General features: G+C 41.7%; 1 protein-coding gene across 1 annotated transcript in view; it reads left to right on the plus strand.

Moving 5' to 3' along the window:
- Positions 1-24,159, plus strand: part of IL5RA (interleukin 5 receptor subunit alpha) — a 47,712-nt gene that overhangs the window by 16,459 nt on the left and 7,094 nt on the right. The window contains exons 5-9 of the mRNA XM_064274257.1: positions 91-244; positions 320-507; positions 3,458-3,603; positions 6,318-6,456; positions 22,999-23,095. Of these exons, the coding sequence (XP_064130327.1) occupies positions 91-244; positions 320-507; positions 3,458-3,603; positions 6,318-6,456; positions 22,999-23,095 (724 nt within the window). The remainder of the gene's footprint in view (positions 1-90; positions 245-319; positions 508-3,457; positions 3,604-6,317; positions 6,457-22,998; positions 23,096-24,159) is intronic.

A 24,159-nucleotide genomic window follows, 5' to 3' on the forward strand; every position in this document is an offset into this window, starting at 1 on the left:
TTGGTGATAGTTAAGATGTTCACAACCACTACAGTTTCAAAAGAAGTACAAAATAAGTGCAATTTATTTTGTTTGTTTTTGACCATCTAGGGTCTCCTGGAACCTCAATTGTGAATTTAACTTGTACCACCAATGCTGTAGTAAGTAATTATATGCACTTAAGGCCGTACCAAATGTCTCTTCGCTGCACCTGGCTTGTTGGCCAAGATGCCCCTGAGGATACACAGTATTTCCTCTACTATAGGTCTGTACCTATTTTTACTTATGCAAATGGGTTGTTTCCTCCAGTCTTATAAAACTTATCAGTGTCCCAATTTAGGTATGGCTCTTGGACCGAAGAATGCCAAGAATACAGCAAAGACACACTGAAGAGGAATATTGCATGCTGGTTTCCAAGGACTTTTATCAATAGCAAAGCGCGTGGCAGGCTTGCAGTGCATGTTAATGGATCAAGCAAGCATGCTGCAATCAAACCGTTTGATCAACTGCTTGCTCTTCAAGACATTGGTAAGACAGACTTAATTACCCCAAGTTAGAATAACTGACTCATAGAATGTCTGCATGGGTAGCGGTTATAAAGATCACCTCGTTTAACTACTCCTCTGATGTTAAGTGACCATCTAGCTCAAGCTGGAAAACCACTTGGGAAGGCTTTCTCAACCTCCAACCAAACCAAGCCAGTTGCTCTTGAGTCGACTCTGACTCATAGCGACCCCACGTGCTACAGAATAGAACTGCACTCCATAAGGTTTTCCAACAGGCTGCGACCTGTTGGAAGCAGACTGGCAGGTCTTTCTTCTGAGGTGCCTCTTGTGGGTATGAACTGCCAAGTTTTTGGTTAGTAGGTATGTGCTTAACCATTTGCGCCATGCAGGGACTCCTTTCTCAGTCTCAGCACTATTAATATTTTTAGCTGGATAATTCTGAGTTGTGGGGGAAGAGGGCTGTCCTGTACATTATTGGATATTTAGCAGTATCCTTGGTCTCTACCCAGTAGGTGCCAGCAGCCCCCAGTTGTGACAACCAAACATGTCTTCATACATTTCCAAATGTCCCTTAAGGTAGGGCAAAATCACCCCCAGTTGAGAATTACCACACCAGGGGAAATGAACTCACTGCTCAACAGGGCCTATTTTATCCTGCAGCGGCTCTGACTGGTTTCCTGAAGTTTCTGCCCATGTGGTCTAGTGGAACTACCTAAAACAATTCTGATCTTTTTCCCCACAAGAAGGTCCCTCCGCTATCCAAAGGCAGCCATATTTGCCATCTTAAGCCTCCTCTTCCTCAAGCTCAACTTCCTGTGATTCCTCATGCACTCTCCTTATGCCCCTTCATCACTCTGACCTATCTCCTCTGGACACTCTCAAGTTAGAAAGTCTCTCTCAGCATGTGATTCTCAGATCTAAACATTCTATGCAAGGTTTGAGCTGCTCAGTTCTCAAAATAGAAGATATTCTTCCTCCTCCTAGATCTTCTACTAATGAAACTCAGCACATAGCATTCTCAGTTATACCACTGGAGACTTCAGCGGGGTGGGGCAGGGAAGGTGTGGCTATTCGTCTGGGCTGTGGAGCCAGGTTGCCTGAACTTACATACTGGCTCTTCCACTGACTGCTAAGTGACCTCAGACAAGCTGGTCATCCTACTCTGCCTCAGTCTTCTGATCTGAAAAATGGAGATTAATTGGTTTGCGCTTGACGCTAACCTAAAGATTGACAATTTAAACCCACCCAGTGGTACCACGGAAGAAGAGTATTGGAAATGCTTCCATTAAGATTACAGCCAAGAAAACCCTATGAAGAAGTTCCTCTGTGTAACATATGGAGTCACCTTGAGTCTGAATTGACTCGATGACAGCTAACGAGACGACTTTTGTGAGAATCAAGGGCATTAATAATTACATAGTGCTCAGAACAGTGATGACATAAGTTTTCAATAAATATGCTAAAATATTATTGTCTAAAGGACATGATTTAGTCTGTGAAATAGCTGTCTATATCAAATGGAGTATAACTTTGTCTAAAGAATCATAGCACTTACAAAAGAGGTTATGTAATTTTCTTCAATGGTGTATTTCTTAGGTGTCCTAAAAATGTCACTTTCGTGAAAATAGGCAATAAGAGATGCTGAGGGGGCTCTGGGAAATAATAATATTAATATGACTCAGGATACAATCTGTCACAGAACAAAGGAATTCACTTTCTTTTATGATTTTCATTTTTTTTTTTTTTGAGTCCAATTCTTAGGATCACTAAAATAAATGAATACTTTTGTTTTGGGGATGGAGTATGGAGTTCAGTTGTCTCTTGGATAAAAAGAATGGATTGGGCTAAATTTGTCTTTACTTGCAACTCTATCGTTCTTTCCCCTGAAATCTTGATTGATTTTCTTCATGGCTGGGTGAGGTGTGTGGAAATTACTGTTTCTACGTCAGTGTTCTTGTCTTAGTTTATGTGACTTATGGCACCCACTGGCTCTATAGCCTGCCATTCCCTAAGCAGAGCTGGCGGGTACCATCCTTAGCTTGTTTACATGTGCCATTGATTGTGAGATCTAAGTCACATAACCTAAGACAAGAACACTCACATAGAAACACAATAATTTCTACCTACCTCACCAGGCCATGAAGAAAATCAATTGAGATCTCAGGGGAAAGAACTATAGAGTTACAAGTAAAGACAAATTTAGCCCAATCCATTCTTTTTATCCAAGAGACAACTGAAGCTCCATATTCCATCCCCAAAACAAAGCAAAAAGCACATAAAACAAAATGAAAAAAAAAAAACAAAAAACTGAAAGCCCAGAACGGGGAAATGATTTGCCAGGGCTGCACACCTGCTGGCAGAACAGAGGTGGGGCTTGGTGGGAACTCCAGGGCAATGTTCTTGCCATTGTCATTTTACCCTTGCCTTCATCCAATGGGCGTCCTGCATGGTGCAAACAGCTAACACACTTGGCTGTGAACTGAAGGATTGAAGGTTTCAGCCCACCCAGAAGTGCCTTGGAAGAAAGGCCTGGTGGCCTACTTCTGAAAAATTAGCCATTGAAAACCCTACATATACAGTACAGTTTTACTGTGATACACACAGGTTGCCATGAGTCGGCGTCAACTCAATGGCAACTGGTTTGGCTTATCCAACTAGAGAAATAAAAAGGGGTGCTGGGGTCTTACAATGAGCTGATGGAGTTAGACCTCTCACTTCCATTTAGAGTAGGAATCCTTAATGTTTACAGGAGGGATCTCTTTCTCTTCAGCATTACAAGAGAGAAGTCGTATTGAGGCCACCCAGCTTCCTGTGGCTTAGAGATCAGTTGATTCAGACCTGATGGTGAATATATGAGATAAGCATATCCTAAAAATGCACTGAAAAGTATGGGTGGATCGGGCCTATCAGTAGTTATCACTGATTCTAAAGAAAAAAAAAACAAAAACCTGATCTCTCATTCTCTAATTTAGACCAAGAAAATCCTCCAGTGAACGTCACAGCAGGGATTGAAGGAACTCGTCTCTCTATCCAATGGGAGAAACCAGTTTCTGCTTTTCCAATCAGCTGCTTTCATTACGAAGTTAAGATTCACAACATAAGGAAGGATTATGTTCAGGTAATTATTCAGATCATGTCAACATTCAATGATACGCATTCTTTTAGAAGCATTTTAATGAAAAATTATCTTCAATGACTGCTCTGGCTACAGCTTGGTACTAAGAAGGTCAAAGTTAACGCGCATCTACCCAGGTGTTAAGGAGCTACCCCCTAAGGAAAGCAACCAAACGTTACTGCCCTTTTGTCTTGAAGTGCCGTACTTTTGGGTGAAAATAATCTGAAGGACTCAGATAAAAACCCATTAGCACTAAAGAAGAAAAAGTTTAAGAGGAAAGCAACTAATAGCCAACATTTACTGAACACCAGCTATACATCGAGCTTTATTAAATTAGTTTGTTCTATCCTCACAGTATTTCTATAATTATCATTCCCATTTTACAGGTCCAGAAAACTAACGAACAGGGCTGAGTAAGTAACTTGCCCAGAGTCATGAAGCTAGAAAAAATAGGAAAGTCAGGATTCAAACTCAGGGCTCTTAGACATTGACACTCATGTCTTATAGTAGGCAAAGCAAATTCAATTCCATTCAACAAAATATTTAATGAATTGGCTATTTTGTGGCCAGAGTTGGGAGCTGTAAAGATAAACAAGACACTGTTTTTGCTATCAAAGGGCCCAGTTTATTGGACATGTTCACCTGCCTCAGAGTTGCTCTCCCATAGTAAAGACCAATGGAGGCACAAAGGAGGTGATAGGCAAAGCAACCTGCTCTGGTGCTCCACAGAGAAGAACTCTGTAGAATCTTGAAGAATGAATAGAAATATGCTTGGTGAGAGAACAGGGGAAGGATGTTCCCAGCCAGTGTTTCTCCAACTACCTGTGGTGAAGGACAGGCTTTGCTTTTTTAAATACTTAATCCACTATGGATTGGTACTTTTGTAAAATACAATAAAATAAATTTGCTAGAAAAATGAAATATAACCAAAGACATGTAAATTATAACCCCACTGATCACGTGCTTGGATGTCCTGGCAATGTTAAATTTTTAGATACATTTCTAAATTGTAGTTTCCATTTCTGTACTTACTGGTCTACAGACCAGTAATACACAGTTCCTGACCTGTATCAGTACAGCCACCACACTGTGAGTAGCAGGAGTCTAAGAGGGCATTATTCCTTGAACCAAATGGCCAACACAGGGATAGCTCTAGACCGTATACACTGATTTCTCCCAGAGTGACCTTGTAAGATTTTGTCAGAAAAAGAAATGGGTTTCCTTTTGAAAAACCATGGCCATAGGTATGAAAGCCGTTGAAGGGTTTTAAATAACCGAGAAACATGACCACATCCTCAGAATCCAAGAACAATTTTGGTAGCAGCACAAGAGCTGGATGTGGGGAGGTGGGGTATGAGGATGGGGATATCAGTTAATGGCTACTACAATAGCCCAAGCAAAAGATGACAAGGGCCAAAATAGGCAGTGACCCTGGGATGGGGATGAGTAAAGGAGGGAGATACACACCCAGGGTGTATGTAAGATGCAGGTGTCAGGGACACATCGCTGGTTTGAGATACAGGGGGTTGGCTGGATGGTGGTGCTACTAGCCAGTACAGGGAGTACAGGAGAAGGACCTGTTTGTGAGAAAACATCCTCGATTCAGTGCTGGACAACTTTAGCCTAAGTTTTCTGTGGCCAACTAGCATTGAGTGAGCATATATCACTACGTTGAACTGCTCAAATTGCTGTTTTGCAGATCAAAATATCGAATATTGGCAGTTTTCCCTAAGATTCAACATAGCATGTCCTTAAGTTTGGGATTTACAGAGATATTTTCATTAAGCTCAACAATCCATGGGTTAGATATTGTTATCCTATTTTGCAGATGGGAAAACTGAGGCTCAGAGAGGTCAAGGGACTTGTCATGCAGTTAGTTGGAAGTAAAGCTAGGATTCCAATCCTGTCCTTCCTAGATTCAAAGTCTATGCTCATTCCATATCCCAAGCTGCCCCAACCTCTGGCTGTTTGAGACATCCCTGCATCTCTGGGGTCAGCAAATGTTTTTTTTAAGGGGCCAGATTGGAAATATTTTACGCTTTGTAGGCCATATGGTTTCTGTTGCAACTACCCAGCTCTGCCACTGCAGAGGGAAGGCAGCCCTAGAGAATATGTAAACTAATGGGTGTGGCTGTGTTCCAATAATATTTTACTGTGGACACAAATTTGATTTCCATGCCATTTTCATGTGTAATTTTTTTTTTATTTTGTCATTATGCTTTTTTTGATTTTGTCCTAACCAATTAAAAATGTAAAATCCATTCTGAGCTTGCAGGCCCTACGAAAATAGGCAGCAAGTGGGATTTGGCCCACAGACCATGGTTTGTAACCAGTGCAGAATCTAATGGGAACCATGAGATATTCTTTAGTAATATGACTAGAAAATATGCAGGGACAAGGTGAGGGGGATGACATGCTCTGCTGCCACTCCAGTCTTTCGGTCTGGAAACATCAGTTAGGCCCAGGTGGACTATGTGTCTTTCAATTGACCAGTGTATGTATTTTGGTCACCGAGTAGCTTTTCTCTGAAGGGTCACTGTCAACACACCCATATTGAAGCAATCTAGAATAAACTGCTCAATATGTGTCCTGTTGATTTTAAATTGATCACTGAACAGTGAGTCACATTACCACTAGAGGACATCCTGTTCTTATCATTGGCATAACGTGAATTGTGTGTCTAGAGATTTTTATAATGCGAATTTTTCCCCATTTAGACAGAAAAAATGATGATCAATACATTCAGCTGGATAATTGATGATGTTTCTAAGCATTCAGTTCAAGTGAGAGCAGCAGTGCACACTGTGTGTGGGAAAAAGGGACACTGGAGTGAGTGGAGTCAACCTATTTATGTGGGTGAGTATCTTATTCTTATTTTGAGGCAAGCACTTTATCTTGGTGGTGGTGGTGTTGTCGGGTGCTGTTGAGTTGATTCTTCCTCATGGCAACCCAATGTGTTACAGAGTAGAACTTCTCCGTAGTGTTTTCTTGGCTGTAATTTTAACGGAAGAAAATCGCCAGGCCTTCTTTTCATGGTGCTGCTGGGTGGGTTGGAATTGCCAACCTTTAGGTTAATAGTTGAGGACAAAGCGTTTGCACCACCTAGGGACAAGCTACCTTACTGAGAGTTGAAGCAGATAATCCTGGAAAGGGTGCGCAATCAATTACAGGTCTCATAATGGTGTCACATCTCTGCTGTGCCTCATCTTCTGTAGGTCTACTGCCTTTTCAACCTTGACGGCCATGCGATTACACGGAAGCCAATGAAGCTAAAGTGCCCAAGCCTCTCACTAGCACCAGTCCTTCCAAGGCCCTGTACCCAATTTTTTCCTCCTAGATATTCTGTTTCCACTTCTATCCAATTTTTAAAATTAAACTTTTTTTTGGAGATAACTGTAGAGTCGCATGCTGTTGTAAGAAATGATACAAAGAGATCCTGTGTACCCTTTACCCTGTTTCCCCAAGGATAACATCTGCCAAAGTATAGCACAATATCATAACCAGAAAATTGGCACTGATACAATCCACTAATCTTATTCAGATTACACTAGTTTTACAGGCACTGATTTGGGTGTGTGGGTGTCTATTTAGTTCTAAGCAATTTTATCACTTGTGAAGGTTCATGTATTAACCACCAGAGTCAAGATATAGAACAGCCCCATCTCCACAAGGATCCATTGTATTGTCCTTGTATAACCACATCCACTACCCTCTCCCCATCTGTCCCTACCCTGAACCCATCTGTCCCTAACCCTTGGCAATCACTAATCTAGTCTCCATCTCTATAATTTTCCTGTACCTAATTTTACATTCACATTCATAGTTTTCTGTTCTTAAGGAAGATTCTAAAATAGTTTCACAGCCCACAAAGTCTGGATCCACTCCTGGGCCTTCATATCCAATGTTACTACATATATAAAACAACTGGGAGTCTCCTGGGCTTCCTGTGTTGGTTCTGATACAGTTTTTGTTTATGACCAAATTGACTTGTTTATTTGTCAAGTAAGGTAATTATCCATCAGTGAGATCTGTGAAGGGCAATAAAGTACCTGGTATGGCCCTGCATGAAAAAGCATTTCTGACCTCACCTTGGGCCAGATGGCAGTCCCCTAGCCTGACATGGAGATAGAACATTCAGACCTGTGTTTGCTGTTATCTGGGTGTCTTGGGCAAGAAAAGACAGGGATTTTATGAGAGAAGGGGACAGCTAAAAAGCAGACAGTGTGTCTTGTGTGTATGCTACAACCATGCAGCCTGGGGATACAGACATACGTGGTTAAGTGTTGCATTAGGTCTGCAAAAGCAGGGGAGGTGAAAGGAACACTGGAGTCTGACAGAAAATGCAGGTATAACACCAGGCTTGTCACATATTGGAGTCCCTGGGTCGTGCAAATGGTTAATGGCTCAGCTACTAAATGAAAGGTTGAAGGTTTGAGTCTACCCATAGCTTCCTCCAATGGGGTATCCAATGACCACTTGAAAAGACTTCTCTTAATCATGTGCTAAAGTTTTGTATTATTTAATTCATTCACTGAGGCTAAGGGGTGGGTCTTCAGAAAATTCCTAGGCAGTGACCTATTATTAGCTCATGTGGATATGAGTCAGATCTGACACCTATCAGGTAGATCTCCATGGAAGACTGGGAAAGATGAGGAAAGGCCTAGGAATGGAGAACTGTTTCCAAAAAGGGGACTGGTCATGCTGAGTTGCTGAGTATTCAAAGGGGAATGGCACTCCCGAGAGTCATGCAACACACAACCAGCACAGCTTATGGGTTGGCCTTGATCACTGTACTGCGACCCAGAGGAGAAGCATGAGCCCTCTTGGGGAAAGAGAACTGAAAGGAGGGAAAAAGGAATTCAGAATGGACCAACTTCATAACTCTGCTGAGGCCAATCTTCCGCTTCTCCTAGGTTGATACCTTGACCTCACTAAAATGACCCAGCACACACGGGGCCTCCCTCAACTATGCTTCATCTACACAAATAAAATGCACTCTATTCACTGAGAGAGAAACCAATAGAAGAAACATTCATCAGTTCCAGGGAATTTTTAACAAGGTTATTAATTTTATCAAATCCGTTTGGCGGAAGCTTAATTTTTATCACTCACATTCAGTGGATTTCCTTTTTAAATATTTCCTGTTAATCCCCAAGAGGACAAGTCTTGTTGGTGACAAATTACTGATATTTCTAAGTGTCTTCCCAATCCTCCAACATATGTCTCCAAGACCTTTTAATGCTGTCCAAGGTGCCTCAGACCAACATGGTGGAGCTTGGAATGCAACACCAGATTCTTGGCTAAGGATCCATTTCTGCTTACAAGTGTTTAAGTTTTGAAGTTATAGTCAGTGTTAACTGTAGAGAATTTACAGCTTATAAAGTGGGGCAGAAGCATTAGACAAATCAGGAGATCTAGGTTTTAGCCATGTCTCTGCTAATGTCTAATTCTGCGACCTAAATTGTTATTGTTAGTTGGCTTCAAGTCGGCTCCAACTCATGGCCACTTTAGGTATAGCAGAACGAAAGGTTGCCTGGTTCTATGCCATCCTCATGATTACTGGTATGTTTGAGTCCATTGTTGTGACTATTGTGCCAATCCATCTCATTGAGTCTTTCTTCCATTTTTATCGACCTCCTACTTTACCAAACATGATACCCTTTTTTTAGCAAATGGTCTTCCCATTTGATATGTCTATATCAGACAATATCCTGTTTGATCCATACGTTTTTTTTTAATTGGCTAATTTTTGGAAGTAGATCACCAGGCCTTTCTTTCTAGCCTGTCTTAGTCTATATGTTTTGCTTACACCTGTCCACCATGGATACCTCTGCTGCTATCTGAAATACCGGTGACATAGCTTCCAATATCATAGCAACACACGAGTACAACGTATGACAGATGGGTGGTAGATGACCTAAATTACAGATGGCAAAATATAGTATTTCATGAGCCAAATAATTGAAGATTGCTCAGAGAGCTGTTCTGAGAAGGGTTCTCGGGCTAAATATGGGTCATCAGAAAAATGTATCAGCAACATCTACCACTGGTGGAGGGGATGGTGGTGACTGGTGTGCCAGGGTTTGGCCACCCCTGACCTAGCCTCTGAGTCTCAGTTGCCTTACCTGTAAAATGTGAGTGCTGCCTTCCTCCCAGCTCCACCATTCAAGACCTTTAACACTGCCTTACCCCACTGCAAAAGTGCTGAGAGTGAAACTGTGATCCATAACGAGAGTTTATTTTGAGCTTGTTTTTAATTTGTCATTCACTTTCCACTTTAGGCTCTCTTCCTGTTATTATTTCCAAAATAACAACTTCCTAGTCTTGGCCTGAGCTCATTAGAGTTTCCCGCCAGGTGTACCTCACTGCCATTATCTATGGCAAATCCCATTTCATTTACAGCCACCCTTTTCATGAAGATGAGCTGATTAATATTATTACTACTCACCTTATAAATCCATCGTTTCTGGAATTTACTCCCCTGCTCAGTTTAGGATCATTAGTGAATTTAATCAATGCAGTCTTTCCATTTTCATCAAGATGATTAATAAATGTAATAGAAGTCCAGGCTTCTCTGGGGCATCTTGCGTGGCTCTTCCTTACCCCTCGAGGGGGTGGCAATAATTATGCTCAGCTTGCAGTCTATCAGGCAATTTTGCCACTATGTTCATTTCCTTTAGACACCCCTCCTCCTCTCTTACCTTGTCATATAAATGGCAACCAGCAGTCCTCCCCTTCTATTTTTACTTTGAGGCCCAACTCAAATACCACCTCTTTCTTAGATCTTATCAAGTCCACCTCCTTTATTTTAACCTAAGGAAATAAAGGCCCAGAAACAATAAATGGCTTAGTCAATGCCGAGTGGCCAAGATGTGCTATTAAGATACAGTTTTCCCAAATAGGTGACATTGAGCCAATTAGTGAACTAGAATGGATTCAATTAACTAATTAACCCATTATAGCCCAAGATTATTTAATAAAGAAGGAGCTATAGAATGAGTAAGTTTTGACTAATGAGTTCAGAGAGGCTGAGGGGAACAAAAGGAGTCCCTGGGTGGTACAAATGGTTAACACACTCAGCTGCTAACTGAAAGGTCGGAGGTTCAAGTCCCCCAGAGGTGGTTCAGAAGAAATGCTTGCTAATCTACTTCTGAAAAATTAACCACTGAAAACCCTATGGAGCACATTTTTACTCTGACACACATGCAGTTGTCATGAGTCAGGGTCAACTTGATGGCAACTGGTAGGGGCAAACAGGGGTACTACTCATTCCAGATGGCCTGGTCCCTAGACAGCCGGGTAGCACAGGGGATGGCAGTTAGGAGGAGGCAGCAAGCCAGTGAACACACTTTGCCTGACTGACCTAAACTGGACTCTAGATGGGCCCTCCTTCCCTAGCATTTCCAGAGCATGGAATCGTTGTTTTATTTTTTTAAATGGAAGGAGCAGTTTTATTTTATCAGTACTTGGTATCAACTGTCCTTCCTCAGCTGGCTTCTCTGTCTTATCTTAACAGCTAACTTCCCACTTTTTACATGTCTTTCTCTTTTTTAAACTTTAACTTCCTGATTTTTCTGTTCCTCCATTATCTTTTGCCATCTCTTGTTTACCAAAAGCTTTTGCTCCCTGGTGCCTGGGAAGCTTTTCATTTTCTGAAGTTCATCATCTTCTCTTCTTCTCCCCTCTCCGTGAAGCTCAAATGCTGTGTGTGAAATAAGCAATTATGGAAATGAATTTCCCTATGTCTGTGTCCTTCTCAATGGAAAAGTGTGTGTAGCTCTTGTAGATCTACCTGGTGTCATTGTCAGTGACAGGCCTTACCCACAGTCCCAGGAATTGTCCTTCAAGCAAACAGTTGGGTTTTGACCTCACCTCACTGAGGACTTTATCTGAAGGCCAGAATCTGTGTGATGATGGTTCTAAGTACCATTTAAAATGTATTTTTAAAAAAGATTGCTTTAGGCTTGAGGTGTGTAAGCACTTGCCCCAGGGGCGTAAAGCAACATTCACCTAATTTTAGGACAGCTCTGACTGGGGCGTTGCTGCCTTCCTTCAACGCCACCATGTGTTACTCACCAGGAAGCTCTGGCATTTACTTTTCTGTCATGGTTTGAGCCAGGGGACTTTCTTATAGTTATGTGACACATCCTCGAGTCTGTAAGGGCTTCATGAAAATAGGCCAAGGCAGAAAATCAAGGTGTGTGTGTAAGAATTTAGATGGGGCTGGGGTGGAAGTAATGCCACCACTGGGCCGCTCCTGTGTTTTCTCCTTTGCTTTGGTATTCATGGACCGATTTGTGAAGAAACCCTGTACATTGGCTCCTGGCACCCAGAATGAAAAGCTGCAGGGGGTGGAACCACCTTTGAGGTCATCTGATACACCTCCTTGACTTTACAGGTTGCCCTGTGTCTCACCAAAGCTCCTGTAGCTCCATCCCTCCTCCCTCTGACTCCTGCTTCTTTGCTCTTTCTTCTTACATTCTTGTGTTGTGGTAGAATAGGGAGAGCATCAGGAAAGGGGAAGATGAAAGGGAAACATGGTGGAAGGCCCCAAATTAGGATTCTCTTATTGTTAGCAGTGGCCAAGTTGGCTCTGACTCACAGTGACCCCATGTACAACAGAATGAAACACTGCCCGATCCTGCGCCCTTTTCAAGATTATTGGTATGCTCGAGTCCATTGTTGCAGCCACTGGGTATTTTGAGTGCCTTCCAACCTAAACCAAAAAAAAAAAAAAACCCTGCCGTCGAGTTGATTCTAACTCATAGCAACCCTATAGGACAGAGTAGAACTGCCCCATAGAGATTCCAAGGAGCGCCTGGCAGATTTGAATTGCTGACCTTTTGGTTAACAGCGGTAGCACTTAACCACTACGCCACCAGGGTTTCCCCTTCCAACCTAGGGGGCTCATATTCCAGCACTATATCAGATAATATTCTGTTGTGATCTGTAGGGTTTTCACTAGATAATTTTCTTAAGTAGATTGGCAGGTCTTTCTCTGCCTAGTCTAGCTTAATCTGGCAGTTCTGCTAAAACCTGTCCTCCAAGGGTGACCCTGGTGGTATTTGAAATATTTGAAATACCAGTGGCATAACTCCCAGCAATATGCAAGCTACCATAGTACAACAAACTGACAGACGGGTGGTGGAGGTTTCTGTAGGCCTTCCAAAAGAATTTTATAAATTCTAATGCTTTCATGAGGTAAGAGATAGCATCCTCTGGGCCAATATGGTGGCAAAATTTGGTTGAAAGGTAAAAACAATGAACCTAATAACAAGATGAAAAACTCACTGTGTCTCACTTGAGACTGACATACCTTGTGGTGATTCTGGATTTTTGGTTACAATTTACTTGTTGTTGTCGTCGTTAATTGCTGTCAGTTGAGTCAATTCCAACTTATGGCGACACCATGTGTGCAGAGTAGAACTGTACTCCACAGAGTTTTCAAGACCGTAACCTTTCAGAAGCAGATCGACAGGTCTGTCTTCCAAGGCACCTCTAAGTGGGTTCTAACCACCAACCTTTCAGCTAGTAGTTGAGTGCATAATTGTTTGCACCACCCAGGGAGTCTTGCAATTTACTAATTAGCTATTTTTCATCAAAACCTATTATTGGGTCTGAAATCAGATTCACAATCAACATGGAAACACTGAAAGTTCACATTTATATGGACAATTTAAGATGGAGCAAGGTTCCAGATCAAATTAATCTCCTTGGTGTTATTAGTCTGGACTACAGAGATCGTAACCTGTTGTGAGTCTATTCCAAATCACAAAGACCCTAAAGGACAGAGTAGAACCGCCCCACAGTGTTTCGAAGGAGCAGCTGGTTAGCAGTTGAGCTCTTAACCACGGTGCCACCAGGTCTCCACATACATCATTAGAACTCTAAAATAAGAAAGGCTGCAGCAACAAGAGGGAAGTGATTTGACCAAGCTCCTAAAACAGAGGCAGAGCTGGGTCCAATGCCTGGGGTCTATCTGCCTTCTTTATTGCCCATATCCCTCACCCCATACCCCACTCATATACACTCTCAGGTCATAGGACAACAACAAATAGTTTTCATCAGTTGGCTTATGTGCAAGGACGAATGGTTGAGATATCAAGAACCATGGAAAACCAAGGTCATCTGAAGCCAAACAGCTGAGCTCCCCAAATGCTTGAACATGGCAACATCTGAAGCGCATCTAGATTTGAAGTGGAAGAGTCCTGCGAGCTTCTCCTTAGAAGGACAAGCTTTTTGACTTCCTCTTTCTAAAACTCATCTCTGCATAACCAAATAGTGGTTGCTTATCAATTTCTCAAAAGAAACATCAGTGGCTTTCGTTTTAATGGCAGGAAAGGTATTCTCTTTGAGTCAGAGAAAAGATTCAAGTTACCTGGAAATATGTGCTGTTAAAAAAACTCCAAGACTAGAGATGCCAGAATTCCAATTAATGATGTATTCAAGGGCCTCTCAAATTTTACAGTATTAAAATTCTTTCTAATTTTAACCCAAAGGATGGATACTGTGGGTGGAACCTATTTTCCTGTTCTATTTCAGTGAAGCCAGACTAGATGCTTACTTTAATTCACTTATTTATATAACTATCAATTTTTTTTTTTTTTTAAATCTATCTTAACGTTAGATAATCCACAAATCATTTTCACTTGGTGGTAAGTACGTGAAAACTTTTCTTTGCACTAAATTTACCTGCTAGTTTATGTTTTCTCTGCAGTAAAGCTGGAGTTTGTTTTGTTCTCAGTTAGCTGGCGGGGAGTTGCCCTAGAGCATGTTGGGTGACTGGAGAAGCCAAGCCAGGAGAAATGACTAATTGGCCAACTCCCTCCAGGCAGGGACCATGACTTTGCTTCCCACATAGTACCTTTCATGCATCAGTAACTTTTTTTGATTGAGTGAAATAAAATCAGTTGCCTCTGTATTTTTGCTAATTCAGAGAGAATCTTCGCTTATCAAAGTGAGAGCTGAAGTGAATAACCAGATAGTGGTTTAACTGAAAAGATTTTTGTAATCATGTTCAGGAGTAAACGGTACTTTTTTATCAGGACTTGGCACATCAGGCTACAGGGAATTGCACAATTTGAGACACAAATGTGACCGAATGTGTGACCCTGATAATATGTAAGACACTGTTTAATATTTTTGCAGGAATTGAACTCTACCTGTCTAACATAGTTGTAAATACGATAATTTTTTTTTTCTGCTGACACACTCCTTGATGAATTCATATTCTAAGATACAAATATAGATTTCTAAGCGTATTTACGAGGAGTCTCAAATAATGGTCAAGAGAATGGAATGGTCAGTTTCACAGATGGGGAAAGAGGAGCAAGCTGAGTCCCATATTCGAGAAACCAGATGGGAAATAAATATTTGATTTGATGGCGTTAATTATTTCCAGTTAGTCTTTATGTTAGCTATGAATGACTGCAGTAAAAATAGGGTTTAACAGGGTACTCAGTTACAATCCAAGAAACTGACTATTAGTCCTAGGACCACTACTGAGTGTCTGTGGGATTTGGAAAAATAAAAGGCCTGTTTCTCTCAGGCTGTTGGTCCCATTAATTGGTGAAATATGGCTAACGCCTGTTTGTAAAAATATTAGATATAAATATGGCTCAAAATTTTGATTTTTAAAAATATTGTCATAGGTTCTTAATAAAGTTGTTCAATCGCCCCTAGAGCCTAGGGAGCTTCAGGAGGAATGGTAGTTTGCAAGGTGTTGCCATTGTTTTTAGCTGCCCCGAAGTTGTGACTTATGACAACCCTATGTACAATGGGATCAGATCATTGTGATTTGTACGGTTTTGAAACTTAGTACTGAAATTCTAATTTTGACACAAAGAGTGTATATTGTAGGTCAAATTTATTTCCCTGTTCTACTTTAAGTGAAACCAGGCTGGACGCTTACCTTAATTCACTCATTTATACAATTGACTCTCAATTTTTTAAATATTAATATCTTAACAGTGGGTAATCCACAAGAAATGTCCACTTGGCAGCGAGTATAGGAAAGCTTTTTTCAGAAATAGATCACCAGCCCTTTCTTCCTAGCCTGTCTTAGTCTAGAAGCTACACTGAATCCTATTCAGCATCTTCACAACACTCAAGCTTCCACTAACAGATGGGTGGTGACTATGCATGATGTGCACTGACCAGGAATCAAACTAGGGTCTCCAGCATGGAAGAGAATTCTCTCACTGAAATTAGCCCCCTTCAATTAGAGATGCAGCTCACAACCTTAGCAACACCCAGCAATGGGGACGGAAACAACAAAACAGGGCTTCCCTACAGTGAAGTAGCGTCTAGCCAGGAAGAGTTCTCAGAGACCAAAACGTGCTTAGAACATGCTGAGTGAAGAGCCTGTATGTGCATGTGACCTCAGGTGTTCCTATCCTAGGGCTGCCTACCCCCACGTGTCTGTCAGTTTGTCACACTGTGGAGCCTTGTGTGTTGCTGTGATGCTGGAAACTATGCCACTGGTATTCAGATACCAGCAGGGTCACCCATGGAGGACAGGTTTCAGCTGAGCTTCCAGACTAAGACAGACTAGGAAGAAGGACCTGGCAGTCTACTTCTGAAAAGCATTAGCCAGTGAAAACCTTATGAATACCAGCAGAACATTGTCTGATATAGTGCTGGAAGATGAGCCCCCCAGGTTGGAAGGCACTCAAAAGATGACTGGGGAAGAGCTGCCTCCTCAAAGTAGAGTCGACCTTAATGATGTGGATGGAGTCAAGCTTTTGGGACCTTCATTTGCTGATGCGGCATGACTCAAAATGAGAAGAAACAGCTGCAAACATCCATTAATAATCGGAACCTGGAATGTATGAAGTATGAATCTAGGAAAATTGGAAATCGTCAAAAATGAAATGGAATGCATAAACATCAGTATCCTAGGCATTAGTGAGGTGAAATGGACTGGTATTGACCATTTGGAATCGGACAATCATATAGTCTACCATGCTGGGAATGACAATTCGAAGAGGAATGGTGGTGCGTTCATTGTCAAAAAGAACGTTTCAAGATCTATTCTGAAGTACAACACTGTCAGTGATAGGATAATATCCATACGCCTACAAGGAAGACCAGTTAATACGATTATTATTCAAATTTACGCACCAACCACTAGGGCCAAAGATGAAGAAATAGAAGATTTTTATCAGCTGCTACAGTCTGAAATTGATTGAACATGCAATCAAGATGCATTGATAATTACTGGCGATTGGAATGCAAAAGTTGGAAACAAAGAAGAAGGATCAGTAGTTGGAAAATATGGCCTTGGTGATAGAAACAGTGCTGGAGATCAAATGATAGAATTTTGCAAGACCAACGACTTCTTCATTGCAAATACCTTCTTTCACCAACATAAATGGAGAGTATACACAGGGACCTGGCCAGATGGAACACATAGAAATCAAATTGACTACATCTGTGGAAAGAGACAATGGCAAAGCTCAATATCATCAGTCAGAACAAGGCCAGGGGCCGACTGTGGAACAGACCATCAATTGCTCATATGCAAGTTCAAGCCAAAACTGAAGAAAATCAGAACAAGTCCATGAGAGCCAAAATATGACCTTGAATATATCCCACCTGAATTTAGAGACCATCTGAAGAATAGATTTGACGCATTGAACACTAGTGACCGCAGACCAGACAAGTTGTGGGATGACATCAAGTACATCATCCATGAAGAAAGCAAGAGGTCACTGAAAAGACAGGAAAGAAAGAAAAGATCAAGATGGATGTCAGAGGAGACTCTGAAACTAGCTCTCGAACGTCGAGCAGCTAACATAAAAGGAAGAATTGATGAAGTAAAAGAACTGAAGATTTCAAAGGGCGGCTTGAGAAGACAAAGTAAAGTATTGTAAGGACATGTGCAAAGAGCTGGAGATGGAAAACCAAAAGGGAAGAACACGCTCGGAGTTTCTCAAGCTGAAAGAGCTGAAGAAAAAATTCAAGCCTCGAGTTGCAATAGTGAAGGATTCTATGGGGAAAATATTAAACAACACAGGAAGCATCAAAAGAAGATGGAAGGAATACACAGAGTCATTATACCAAAAAGAATTAGTCGATGTTCAACCATTTCAAGAAGCGGCATATGATCAGGAACCGATGGTACTGAAGGAAGAAGTCTAAGCTGCTCTGAAGGCACTGGCAAAAAACAAGGCTGCAGGAATTGATGGAATATCAATTGAGATGTTTGAACAAACAGACGCAGTGCTGGAGGTGCTCACTCGTCTATGCCAAGAAATATGGAAGACAGCTTGCTGGCCAACTGACTGGAAGAGATCCATATTTATGCCTATTCCCAAGAAAGGTGATCCAACTGAATGTGGAAATTATAGAACAATTAATATCACATGCAAGCAAAATTTTGCTGAAGATCATTCAAAAATGGCTGCAGCAGTATATTGACAGGGAACTGCCAGAAAGAAGAGGATGTGGAACCAGGGATATCATTGCTCATGTCAGATGGATCCTGGCTGAAAGCAGAGAATACCAGAAGGATGTTTACCTGTGTTTTATTGACTATGCAAAGGCATTCGACTGTGTGGATGATAACAAATTATGGATGACATTGCAAAGAATAGGAATTCTTCATTGTGCTCATGAGGAACTTTTACATAGATCAAGAGGCAGTTGTTCGGACAGAACAAGGGGATACTGATTGGTTTAAAGTCAGGAAAGGTGTGCGTCAGGGTTGTATTCTTTCACCATACCCATTCAATCTGTATGCTGAGCAAATAATACGAGAAGCTGGATTATAAGAAGAACAGGGCATCAGGATTGGAGGAAGACTCGTTAACAACCTGCGTTATGCAGATGACACAACCTTGCTTGCTGAAAGTGAAGAGGACTTGAAGCACTTACTCATGAAGATCAAAGACCACAGCCTTCAGTATGGATTGCACCTCAACATAAAGAAAACAAAAATCCTCACAACTGGACCAATGGGCAGCATCATGATAAATGGAGAAAAGTTTGAAATTGTCAAGGATTTCATTTTACTTGGATCCACAGTCAACAGCTATGGAAGCAGCAGTCAAGAAATCAAAAGATGCATTGCATTGGGTAAATATGCTGCAAAGGACCTCTTCAAAGTGTTGAAGAGCAAAGATGTCACCTTGAAGAGTAAGGTGTGCCTGACAGAAGCCATGGTATTTTCAATCGCATCATATGCATGTGAAAGCTGGACAATGAATAAGGAAGACCGAAGAATTGACACCTTTGAATTGTGGTGCTGGCAAAGAACATTGAATATACCACGGACTGCCTGAAGAAGGAACAAATCTGTCTTAGAAGAAGTACAGCCAGAATGCTCCTTAGAGGCAAGGATGGCGAGACTGTGTCTTACGTACTTTGGATACGTTGTCAGGAGGGATTAGTACCTGGAGAAGGACATCATGCCTGGCAGAGTACAGGGTCAGTGGGAAAGAGGAAGACCCTCAACAAGGTGGATTGACACAGTGGCTGCAACAATGAGATCAAGCATAACAATTGTAAGGATGGCTTAGGACCCAGCAGTGTTTCGTTCTGTTGTGCACGGGGTCGCTATGAGTCAGAACTGACTCGACAGCATCAAATAACAATAACAACAGGGATCCCCAAACCAGGTTCCACAACTGTGTGGCTTCCAACAACAGAAATGTATTCTCTCACAGCCTGGAGGCTAAGAGTCTGAATTCAGGGTGTTATCAGGGCAGTATTCTCTCTGAAGGCTCTAGGGGAGGAGCCTTCCTTGTCCCTTCCAGCTTCTGGAAGCACCAGGCATTCCTTGGTTTGTGGCAATGTAACTCCAATCTCTGCTTCTGTGTTTATATGGCCATCTTCCCTCTGTGTCTCTTTTCCTCCTCTTATAGGCCCATGAATCATAAAGAGTTTAGGGCCCACCGTAATGACCTCAGAGCCCCCATGGTGTAGTGGTTAAGACCTCAGCTCCTAATCAAAAGATCAGGTTTTTGAATCCACAGCCGTTCCTTGGAAACCCTATGGGGCAGTTCTCTGTCCTATAGGGTCACTATGAGTTGGAATCTACTCAGTGACAATGGATTTGGTGGTTCATCTTAATTTAACTAATTACATCTGCTATGACCCTGTTCCCAAATAAGGTCACATTCACAGGTGCCAGGCTTTAGGATTTGAAGGCATTATCTTTTGGGGGAACACAATTTAATCTATAACTCGTCTAAGTTTTGGGGATGGTGAGGAGTAGAATGGGATACCTGCATAATGGCTAAGGGTATGGACAGGTTACCCAGTCCTGAGCCTGAACCTCAGTGTTTACTAACTATGTCCTTGCTGGACTTAATTCTGCCCTTCTGTGCTCCAGTTTCCCAATCTTAAAATGAGGATAATGGCAACCACCTTGAAGCGCTGCTGTGAGAATTAAGTCGATAACATATGTTTAAGCAGTCTGCATAGTGTTTGGCACCTGTGAGAACTCATGTAGGTGAATATAAAAATATGGGTAGAAAATGAACTATTAGTTACTTCCAGTTACCGATGGTTTTTATTTCCTTTTAGTTTATGCTTTACTGTAACTTTCAAGTTTTCAGCAGTGAAAATGTGCTACTTTCCTAAAATCAGTTTTGCTATAGGTATATGTATATGAGCTGGCAATGCCTGAGACTGAGTGAGTGATGCTAGAAAAAGCACTGGCCAGGAAGAAGCTTAAGGATCATATATTTCAACTCAAGTATTTTTTACAAATAAGGAAATTGAGGCCCAGAAAGTTCACCTTCACAGCAAGTTAGGACTAGAACCCAGGCTTCCAGATGAGGTAAGGACAAATGCATGAGATAAAACACGCCTATCTTGCATATATGACTGGCTATATAGTAATGCCACCACCTGTCTGTCAGTTTTCCTACTGTGGTGGCTTGCACATTGCTGGGATGCTGGAAACTATGGACAGGCATCAGTGAAGCTTCCAGACTAACAGGCTAGGAAGGAAGTCCTGCTGAATTACTTCTGAAAATTAGCCAATGAAAATCTTATGGGTCACAATAGAATATTATCAGATATAGTGCTGGAAGATGAGTCCCTGAGGTTGGAGGTTGGAAGGCACTACATAATAGTCACACGAATGGACTCGAGCATACCAGTGATCATGAAGATGGTGTAGGACCAGGCAGCGTTTCGTTCTGTCGTATATAAAATTGCCATGAGTCGGAGCCAACTCTACAGTAACTAACGACAACATGCAGTAATGATGTAAGCTGAGGGATAAGCCAAGGGGGCAGGGCTGAATCAAAGTGACTTCAAGGGTTCAAGTTTAGGGGGTTGGAAGAGTGAGGACTGCAAAGGGGACCTTGGTGACAGAAGTAGTTTTGATATGATGGAGAGCATGGGTTTGATTTGAACATTGCCATCTTTGAGAAACGTCCTAGCGGGCTCACCTAAGGGCTGTGGAAAATCTAGACCTTGATCAGTGGTATCAGAGCCGTCCTGGAAATGCAGATCTGGAAAAGAATGTCATGGAATTAAAAGATCAAGCTGTAGAAACACCCTTTTCTAAGCTTGGAGAATAGACTGTAATGGAAAATACCAAGGGGACACGTCTGTGCTGAAAGGGTCGGTTGAAAATAAAATGGGGAGAGAAAGTGCCACTGAAGAAGAGGAATATTTAGGTAAAAGTGCTAAAGGATTGGTTTCAAGGTGGGTGTAACTGTCAATAGTCTGACATTCAGGAGAGAAGCCAGGAAATATAAAGTTGGAAAAGAAACCAAGAGTACCATGGATTTGGCCAAAAAAGAAGCCATCCGTAATTGAAAAAGCAGTTTCAGAGATGGGAAATGAAGCAGCCCAAATCTCTTATTCAAGAAATTAGACTGGGAAATATAGTAAGGAAGCATCTGATGATCGTTGGGAGAGATGGCAGAGCACAGTAATGGCTTATTCATGATAAAGGACTCTATGAATATTTGAAAGCAGAAAGGAAGAGATGAAGAAGGAGAGATTAAAGCTTTTGGGACATAGAAAATAAACCTGGAGTAAGAGTCCTCAGGAGGCAAGAAAGCAAGCGATCAAGGCAAAGTGGAGTCACTAGCATTAAATCCTAGAGACATACGTCCCTCCTGATACCTTGAACACTTTTGCCTTTAAGTATTTTGGGGTTTCTGGAAGTCATAGGATATTTACAAGGACTTGAAAATTCCACTTACATCCGTGTCTCGTTTTATAGAAGAAACAAGTAATGGCAAGTGGAGGATTGGGGCCTTATTCTCCTGGCACAGTGTCATTTGAACAGAACCAAGTACTTAGCACAGCTGTCATGAAGTCATTACTTGGGTCGTTATTTGCTTAGTGCCATTCTTTCCCAGTGGACTCTAAACTGCACGAGGGGAGGGCCCACTGTGCTCTTAGAACCACTGGTTCCCAGCAACTCGTATACTGCCAAACGCATAGCAGAAGCTCAGCACGTATTTGCTAAATGGATGACTGAATAAATCAATGAGTGAGTGAGTGGCCTTTCCCAGAGAAAGGAAACTTATGTTAGCGAGGTAACTCAGGCTGGGCATTTTTCTCCAGAGATAAATTGGGCAGTTTAGCAAGGGCATTACCTCTTTAACCTCTTTAAACACCACTTGGTAAATGACCTTGGATTTTTCTTAAATGCATTCCTACTATGTTAACACACACACACACACACACACACACACACACACACACAGCTATCATTCAAGCCCACAGGAGACTCTATCCCATGAGTGCTGACTAGAAGTGAATTTGACTAGAGAATAAGGTGGCATGCAATGTATGAGTTGGAATCTATTTGAAAGCAGGGGGTTTAGTTTGGTACTGGATTCATGGCAAATTTCTTCTACTTTCAATCTGTGAAATGGTAATAATGGTAAGGGGTATTTTGAGGATAATTAAGATTGTAAAGCACATATAGAAAAGTCTGGGGCCTTAACTGTTCACTATGAGTATTATCCCATTCTCTACTTTCTCTAAAGGTTTAATCGATGTATTTCCCACTTTGTAAAATGTTTTGGTTGTATTGTAATGTAACTAGGCTACTAAGTTGGCTTACATTTTTGTGGTTTTTCATCTAAAAATTACTCAGCAAAAGCTGGTAAGCTCCAGGATCTATGTAGCACACTTCATAGAGTATACTTTATGGCTATTTGCTGATTGATTGAATAAATAATGCTGTCGGTTAAGACTGACTTCATGTCATTATTTCATTTCACTACTATATCAACTTTGTGAGATGGATGTTATCCCCATCTTACAGGTGAGAAATCTAAAGCGCAGGAAGATTGAGCTTTTTGCCCAGTGTCACCCAGGCCCTGGACTCAAACCCAGGACTTCTGATTGCCTGAGCTTAGTTATCTCCCTTCTCTGATGCTAATTTTAGCTCTGATTTCTTTCTCCTTTTCTCTTCAGGAAATGATGAGCAGGCACCTTCGACAGAATGGTTTATCATTGTGCTGATGTCAGCCATTTGCTTCGTCTTGTTAATGCTCTCACTTATCTGCAGAATGTAGGTATTCTTTACATTTAGGTGTTTCTAGCGTGGTCTGGGCATTGAATTCTTACAGTCTTGCCAAGGATCCAGAATCCCTGGGTGGCACAAGTGGTTTACAATTGGCTACTAATGTAAAGGTTGGCAGTTCGAACCCACCTAACAGCACCATGGAAGAAAAGCCTGGTGATCTCCTTCCATAAAGATCACAGCCAAGAAAACCCTATGGAGCAGTTTAACTCTGTAACATTTGGGGTCACCCTGAGTCAGAATTAACTTGACAGCAATGGGTTTGCCTTGGTTTTGGCCATGCATCCACTAGATGCATGGACTTTAATGTATTTTTCTGTCTTCCTAGAGAGACTTTTTAAGGTGAATGTAGACCAAGTCGAAAGTAAGAAAACCAGGAGTGATGTACAGCAAAGCAGTCACAACCCTCAGCCAGAACACACTCCTTCTCCAATTTGACCACAGCCTATTTTTTTCTGTGAAAGTTTTTACATTTGTGTTCTTTTGATCCCTTCTCTGCCTTCCATTCAGCTCTTGGTTGTCTTTGTTAAGCTACCAGCCTGGGCGTTTTACATCTCTGGTAAAGCAAAGCAACCCACTGGAGGCTGAGATGACTACATTGCCTCCCATGCTATTATTCCTAATTACCAGGGGCCAACTCCTACTGCGATTCTTTGGTCATCCTGCCCCTGAGTGGCTAATTGCTTTTAAGTCAAACATAGATTCTAGAAGTGTCTTGTAGATCTGGTGCCCTATCCTCCCAGAGCCCACAAATGGCCCAGTGATCACTCCCCCATCCATTGTGGCATTCGGGAAGGCAAAGCGCCATTTAGGAGGTTGGTCCTTTCATAATTCAGAAAATGACTTTTTTAGTAACAGTGTCACTGTTGTATTATATTCAGATGATATCTATGGGTTGGGGGTCACAGTTAAAAGAAGAGAAAGAAGTAAACTCTGTGAGCCACTGCAGTTAGGGAAGGTCACTATGACTATGCAATTGTAGATAGCAGTAAGATGCCTCGCACCTGACACATTTTGTCCATTTTAAGAAATTAAGCATGGACATGAAGCGA

Source organism: Loxodonta africana, chromosome 22 (genome assembly GCF_030014295.1).
Source record: "Loxodonta africana isolate mLoxAfr1 chromosome 22, mLoxAfr1.hap2, whole genome shotgun sequence".
Classification (NCBI taxonomy): Eukaryota; Metazoa; Chordata; class Mammalia; order Proboscidea; family Elephantidae; genus Loxodonta; species Loxodonta africana.